An 8151-nucleotide genomic window follows, 5' to 3' on the forward strand; every position below is an offset into this window, starting at 1 on the left:
GGGACTCCCATATACAAAGCTAACAATCCAAGGAGAACCCCAAGTAGGCTTGATTCTGCAATTAATAAATTGAGGATGAGTGTTTAGCACTTCCAACTCAAATCCATTGTTGTTCCAGCAAACCCAAATGCCTTCACTAAAACCAAAAGCCTCAACTCTGAGCCAATGTTTAAACCCCAAGTCTCTACAAATTTTATCAGCTTGGGATCCAGAAACACGAGTCTCCAATAAGGCTATCACATCAATTTTATAAAGCCTTCTATATTCATTAACAGCCCTTCTAAAATTTGGCGAAACTGCCCCTTGATAATTCCAAGAAGAAATAATCATTAAAAAAATAGTAATAACAAAGGAAAAGGATAAAAAGCACCATATACCCACGAGATATCTTAGTTTCAAAAGGAGAAAAACTAAGAGAAATCAAATACTCATAGGGTCATCCACAGGGCCCTCCACATCTCCATTCCTTTCCGCCTGATCAGTACCCATATTAACTGAGGTCGATGCTCCTAATAATGCAGTATCCATCTCCATAGTATTATGCTCTATTATACCAACATTATCCAGGGCAGAAGGATGAGGGAATTGAGGGTCTTTATGATTATCCACAGACACGGCAGGGTTCTCTAAATTTGCAAGACCTACTCTACCATCCTTCTGAGCAACCACCCATTTATGAACCTCATCCGACCCTCTACTACCCCTGACCACCACTTGTTCTTTCTCGGCAGCTGCCTGTCTCGACACAGCAGGTCTCACGCTAGAAGACCTAGGTGTTGTCCCTGAAGCATAAGGGATCGCTTCCTTACCACTAATACTCACTGGTTGCGCTCTTGGAACAGGAGGGCTAGTTCTATTACCACTATGAGTTTTCAGCGTAGTAGCAGAAATATTCTTAGGCCCATAATTTCTTTCAACCTGGACCCCTTTCCCTTTCGACCCAGCAGTAGAAATGTGTTGTTCTGTAGCCCCATGCACTTGATCAGACCCTTTCTCATTAACCATCACATCTTCCTCTACAACCTCATTCAAAGTCTGAAATCGATTCCCATCCTTATCCGACAGATCTTTCTTCCCGGAATCTCATTGTTTGGCATTATCTTGATTATTTTGTTGCCTTCCTTGTCCCCTAGGATTACGCTTTCTTTCCTTCCGGACCATCATCCATTCGCCAAAATCTTCCAAAATTTTCGGATTAACATCCTTGAATCTCGCGTCAACACCCTCATCGTTAACCACAGTCACCGTCACCGGCACGTCAGGGTTGCTACTATGAGTCTTCGCCGGACAATGATCAGCAACATGACCAAATCTCCCACATTTGAAACAAATCATGTGCAGACCCTCATACTCAATCTTTCTAATACGTTTTTGCAGTTTGAATTTCGAAAGAAGAGGTTTAGAAAGATCAACTTCAACACACATCCTAGCGAACCGGCCTCTAGAAACCAAACTCGTCCTTGTATCCACCCTTATTGGTTTACCCACCTTAGCTCCCACTCTCATAAGGAAGTTCTCATCATAATATTCTATCGGGAGGCAAGGAAACCGAATCCATACTGTAAGCTTCTCAAAAGTTGCTTGGAAAGGATCAAATTCCGAGCACCATCTGCTAATAGTCAAATAATGGTCTGCGATAACCCAAGGTCCCTCTAGGAGTGCATGTTCATAATCATCAGCACTGTTGAATTTCACCAAGTAAAACCCATTCTCAATAGAGATAATATCTATTGGGGAAGTAGGTTTCCACAGCTCCTTGATCCTCCGCAACAAATAGGTATAACATATTATTTTTCCCATTAACTTGGTCAACAAGGAACGAGACCATGGCTTATACAACCTCTCTTTCTTTTCCCTAGACAACCAAATCTCAGGGCAAAGCTCATCTTTCTCCTCATCATCCTCCTTATCCGAGAGAACATCAGTCGCATTATCAGTATTAGAAATACCAATATTCTCAGGAACCCTAGTGTCTCCGCCTCCATTAACCACCATATCACAAAAAGACGGAGCTCCATTGTAATATCCGGCTAGACTCCGGTATCGAAATTCCTACCGTCCGGTGGAATCTCGGATGTCGGAAACCTCTAGAAGGGTAAAATCATGTTTTCACAAAATGTTTTAATGTATTTTATGGTTTTAAGCAAAAAGGAAATTGAGTTTTAAATGAAAAAGACCAAGGAGATATTTCCAGGTTCGGCCGCCGAACCTCAAGTTCGGCCGCCGAACGTGGGATGGTTTAGGGGGGCAAGTTAGGCTTCCGAAAGTTTCAAAGGTTCGGCTGCCGAACCTCATGTTCGGCCGCCGAACTTGCATGAGTTTTGGAGGCACTTTAGGCTGCCGAAAGGTGGTCTGCCAGCCCCTATATAAGAGCTCCATGGCTGAAACAGGCGAGTTTTCTCCCCATTTTCAGCCACGGTGAGTTCTTGCTCTCCCATGGTTCATTTTAGATGTTTTTCCTTTGATCTTTCACGTTTTTAACAATCTTTATGTTGATTTGAAGATATTTGAACAAAAGAGCGAGTTTTGGAAGCTTGGAGACCAAAGAGTTGAGATCTCTCCCATCTCCAAGTTGGATCGTCTCTCCTCTCGTTCTTCAAGAGGTAAGAGTAGATCCATAGTTCCTTTAATGTTTTAAGTAAGTTTTATGAAGTTTCTTGGGGTAGAAATGCATGTGTAGGTCTATGTGGAGTTTATGGGTTTACTGTGCGTTTATGAACAATGTATGTTGGTTATGCATGTTTGATGTGTTGTAGATGGGGTTTAGGATAGTTTGAAGCCCCTAGGAGCTTGTATGCTTGAGTATGCATGTTGTAGAATAGGAAAATGCATGATTGAATGAGTTGGGAGGTATTTATGCATGTTGAGCTGAGTTTCTGCCCTTTTGGGAAGAACTCAGGTTCGGCAGCCGAAGGTTCTTTCGGCCGCCGAACCTGCCTATGGTAGCATGTATCGACTGCCGAACCCTGCCTCCGAAAGTGGACTTTCGGCTCTGGAAGGGACTTTCGACCGCCGAAGGTGCCGCCGAACATGCATGAGTTTCGTCTCTGGAGGGAACCTTCGGCCGCCGAAAGTGCCGCCGAAGGTGCATGACTTTCGGCCGCCGAACCTGTCGCCGAAAGTGCCCTGTTCAGCCCTCCTTTGCATGATTTATGTGATTGTTTTAAGGTGTTTTAGGGGGTTTTTGGGGAGTATTTTAGAGTCATGTTTATGTATGTTAGGTCCCTCATTTGAGTCCACCTGTGTAGGTTCGGACCCAAGGAACCGAAGACCCCAGCAGTGAGTTCAGCTACTTCTGAGTCTGTTAGAGCTTCAGCCAGAGGTGAGTGGAATACCTTATTTGGTTTCAAAGTAAATAAATAAATTTTGAGCATGATACACGCATCATGAATGCCATGAGATATACTAGGGTGCTTGCATTAGAATTCACGAATATGTTGCATTGCATATTATGTTGTTGATGTGGATGAATGTTGAATGATCCATTAGCCCTCACACGTTATGACATGATGTTGTGATATGGAAGTCCAGGCGTGCCTGCACTACGCCTGTAACGACCCGAAAATTGGACCGCTACCGGCGCTAGGATCCAGGTCGGCTTAAGGCCGCCGGGACCCGTAGCAAGCCTGACATGCAATCTGTAAACCTGTTTAATCCCATACATGATCAACCACATACATAAAAATTAAAACTTTTCCTTCATACATTCTATCATACACCAAAATCAAACTGTGCATGCACTGAATATAGTCATAATCATAAGCATTGACCCCTCTGTGGGATCTCATCAATGCCCCAATGGGCAATACAACATATGTTGAGTTGGTTTACATAAACATCATAAAACATCTAAGATCATGTATTAAAGGGATAACAACATTCTATGGTCAAGCACACCTCTATCATCCATAAGCCTCATTACATTACATGTCTAAACTGTACTTTTACATAACATCAAATACATTTATCATGTCCACACTATCTATTACAAACACATGACTTCACTACTCTTGCGGACGTCCTGGTCTACCCTGTACCTGCAAACCTAGGGAATTAAGGAGAGGGTTGAGCTACTAGAGCCCAGTGAGCAGAATAATAAAACATTCAAAACATATGATAACATGGAATGCATCACATCACAGCTAATCACATCAAGGATGAAGTTGTCACCAATAGTCCTCTACATAGTCCAACTGTGCCAGAACGTAGAATGGGTCCTGGTCTTTCCCTTACATGGCATAACATAACATTCCAATGTGCCAGAACGTAGAATGGGTCCTGGTCTTTCTCTTACATAGTGCCAGCGAACGTAGAATGGGTCCCACTGGTCTTACATTCCGTACCGTACATATCACATCGTCACATCATAGATCGAGGGCTATGGATCATCCAACATTCATCCACAACAACAACAGTAGAGTATGCAATGCAACATATTCGTGAATTCTAGTGCAACAATCTAGTATATCTCATGGCATTAATGATGCGTGAATCATGCTAAAATGTCCATTTATTTGCTTTAAAAACGTAATAGGTTATTCCACTCACCTCTGGTGTAATACCCGGCTAGACTCCGGTATCGGAATTCCTACCGTCCGGTGGAATCTCGAATGCCGGAGACCTCTAGAAGGGTAGAATCATGTTTTATAAAAATGTTTTAATGTGTTTTATGATTTTAAGTATGAAATTAAATGAGTTTTTGCATAAAAAGTCCTTGGAGGAAAACCCAGGTTCGGCCGCCGAAAGTCAAGTTCGGCCGCCGAACATGCATGCGTTTTGGAGGCACGTTAGGCCCCCGAAAGCATGAGTTAGGGAAGTCCAGTTTCGGCCGCCGAAAGTCAAGTTCGGCCGCCGAACATTGCATGGATGCGGAGGCACATTCGGCCCCCGAACGTGGCCTGGCCAGCCACCTATAAAAGGGGCACTTAGCCGAAATGGGCGAGTTTTCTCCCATTCTCGGCCACAGCAAGCTTCCGACTTTCCCTTTGCAACTCTTGTGTTCTTCCTCCAAATCTCTTCCATTTTTATTGAGTTTTAAACTCACATTGCAAGTTTTGAGCATTTAAACCAAGTTTTGGAGCTTTGGGAACTCAGGAGCTCATTTTCGTGGATCTCCAAGTTTAGGTCATCTCCCTCTCGATCTTCAAGAGGTAAGAGCCGATCTTAAGCTCCTTATGTGTTTTAAATAAGTTTTATGCAAGATCTATGGGTAGAAAGGCATGTTAGGTTATATGTTGAGTTATGGGTTAATATTGATGTTTTGAACAATGTGTGTTGATTGTGTGTGTTTGAAGTGTTGTAGTTGGGGTATATGATTGTTTGAGACCCCTAGGAACTTGTATGCATGTTTTAGTTGAGATTTATGCATGATTTGAGGTTTTGGGAGGCAAGGGGTTCATGTGAACCAAGTTTCTGCCCTTCTGGCAGAAACCAGGTTCGGCCGCCGAAGGGAGTTTCGGCCGCCGAACCCCCTTGTGGAGGCAGCATTCGGCTGCCGAAGCTTGCCCCCGAAAGAAGACTTTCGGATCTGTCTGGGAGGTTCGGCCACCGAAGGTGCCGCCGAACCTATCTGACTTTCGGCTCTGGAGAGACTTTCGGCCACCGAACCTTCCGCCGAAAGTGCCCTGTCCAGGCCTTCTTTGCATGTTTTTGTATGATTGGTTCATGATGTTTTAGGGGGGTTTTTGGGGAGTATTTTAGAGTTATGTTCTAGTATGTTTGGTCCCTCATTTGAGTCCACCTGTGTAGGTTCGGACCCGAGGAACCGAGGACCCCAGCAGTGAGGTCAGCTGCTTCGGTGTTGTCAGAGTCAGCCAGAGGTGAGTGGAACTAAACTTAATCTTTTAAATTAAATGTTTTATCATGTTTCATGCATCATGATCATGCAATAGGATGATTGCATTAGCTTCACGAATATGCCGCATTGCATCTATTGTTGTTGATGTGGGTGAATGTTGGATGACCCAATTAGTCCATGACAGGAAGACCAGGACCCCATTTTACGGCCTGGCACGGAAATGAAAGACCAGGACCCCATTCTACGGCCTGGCACGATTGTGGACTCGAAGACCAGGAGCCCAGAGGAGGCCCTGGAATAATGGTAAGTAATGTATGCATGACAGGAAGACCAGGACCCCATGCTACGGCCTAGCACAATGTTAGCTTGGACTAATTGGTGACAAGTTCACCCAACCCCTATGTGAATTGTCTGTGTTATGATGCATTTCATTAAAGCATAGTGTTAAAATGTTTTATAGTTCAGCTCACTGGGCTTTTAGCTCACCCCTCTCCCTTCACCCCCAGGCTTGCAGGTACAGTATAGTGTGGGAGTCCGGATAGAGTAAAGAAGTCATGCTTATGTAATAGCTAGCAATGGACATGATCAAATTGTAATGTAAAAGTACAGTATAGTTATGTAAGGATGTTTATGGATATTAGAGGTGTGCTTGACCATAGATTGTTGTTATCCCTTTTATTACATGATCGTAGAGATTTTTATGATGTTTATGTAACCAACTCAGCATATGTTATGTCACCCATTTGGGACACTGATGAGATCCCATAGAGGGATCACTGTTATGTATGATGTATATGCGCAGGTTGAGTTTGGTTGATGTATATGGAAAGAAAAGTTTTAATTTTTATGTATGTTTTTGATCATGTATGGGATTAAGCAGGTTTTCAGGATGCATGTCAGGCTTGCTACGGGTCCCGGCGGCCTTAAGTCGACCCAGATCCTAGCGCCGGTAGCGGTCCGATTTTCGGGTCGTTACAGAATGGTATCAGAGCCCTAGGTTCATATGGTCGGACCTAGAGTGTCGGGCTCATAGATGTTATAGAAGGTCAAGCACAATAGGAAAGATCATGTCCACTAGGATAGGATGTGGAGTCCTGTCTTGTATGATGATGTGAAATGCCATGATGATATGCATGTGCATTAATGATATGCTATGATATGTGGTGTATGTGATGCGGGTTCATGTGTGCCCACATGAACCATATGATGCTAATGTTTGTGCTATGTGTACTGTTTTTCAGAAAACAGGATGAGGGGAACTCATCGATCAGCAAGATTGATTGGAGTACCACCTGAGGATGAGGGCATGAGCGCCCGTCCTCCAGCATTGCCGAGGGCAATGTCTAGTAGGTCTAGCAGAGAAAGAGCAGTAAGAGACCCTAGAAGGTCTCTGGATCTGGGTAGAAGCAGATCAGTCAGAGGAACAGTTCAGGGAGGAGCGTCAGAGGACGTGGGGGATGATATGGATGTAGAGCAGAGGAGGGATGGCAGTCTGGGAGTTAGCATGTCGGAGGAAGGTATGGGAGAATCCCAAGGAGGCACTCAGGCCTCGGGATTTGTTCAGCCACCTTACTACCCACACTTCTCACAACACCCCGGGTATTCGATGGGAGGTACATCGGATTACCCTAGCTTTACCCCTTATCCCACCCAGATGCCGTACCCACCATACTACCCACCATACTCTCAGTACCCAATGTATCCACCCCCACCTTACTATCCAAATCCAGCAAACCCTACCTCAGAAAATGTTGCACCATCTCCACCACCAGCAGAACCAGCAGCCCCAGTTACTCAACCTTCTAGACCTAGCTCAGCCAGTGGGAGCAAGGTCAAGATGACTGACTACATGAAATTGGGTGCTCCTCAGTATGAAAAAGGGGATGACCCATTTGTGTATCTTGAAAGGGTTAAAGTAATCACAGATGAGATTGGGGCTGATGATAGTAGAGCCATTCAGATGGCTGGGTTCACGCTTAAGTGCAAGAAGGCACGAGAGTGGTTCAAGAATTATGTGAACCCAAGAGTGGACAGCATGACTTGGGAAGAGTTTGCAAACGAGTTTGCAGGATGGGCTTTTCCCGATAGTTCAAGGGAGCTGAAGATGATAGAGTTTGAACAGTTGAGGCAGACGGATGAAATGAGTGTAGAGGAGTACACCGACAGATTCTTGGAGTTGTTGCCTTTTGCTGGGCAGAGTCTGGATACAGATTCAAAGAGGTCAAGGAGGTATGTCATGAAACTTCATTCCAGGTATTCCTCCTTAATCCAGTCAGTGGACAGGGAGAGCTTCCATGCCATAGTAGACATGGCCAGGAAAATGGAGGCCAGTGCCATCGTTCAGGGGACAGTTA

The 8151-nt window shown here is 44.5% G+C and overlaps 1 protein-coding gene across 1 annotated transcript; it reads right to left on the minus strand.

Annotated features, from left to right (window-relative positions):
• Positions 1-1083: 1083 nt before the first annotated feature.
• Positions 1084-1995, minus strand: LOC110611579. Its single transcript, XM_021751969.1, has one exon. It carries the CDS (start codon positions 1993-1995, stop codon positions 1084-1086), a length of 912 nt encoding a protein of 303 aa, XP_021607661.1.
• Positions 1996-8151: the final 6156 nt, after the last annotated feature.

This window comes from Manihot esculenta, chromosome 3 (assembly GCF_001659605.2).
Source record: "Manihot esculenta cultivar AM560-2 chromosome 3, M.esculenta_v8, whole genome shotgun sequence".
Lineage (NCBI taxonomy): Eukaryota > Viridiplantae > Streptophyta > Magnoliopsida > Malpighiales > Euphorbiaceae > Manihot > Manihot esculenta.

What these genes read in the sequence shown, in the direction of transcription:
- LOC110611579 (XM_021751969.1), bottom strand. Translation starts at nt 1,995, where the DNA reads ATGGTGGTTAATGGAGGCGGAGACACTAGGGTTCCTGAGAATATTGGT.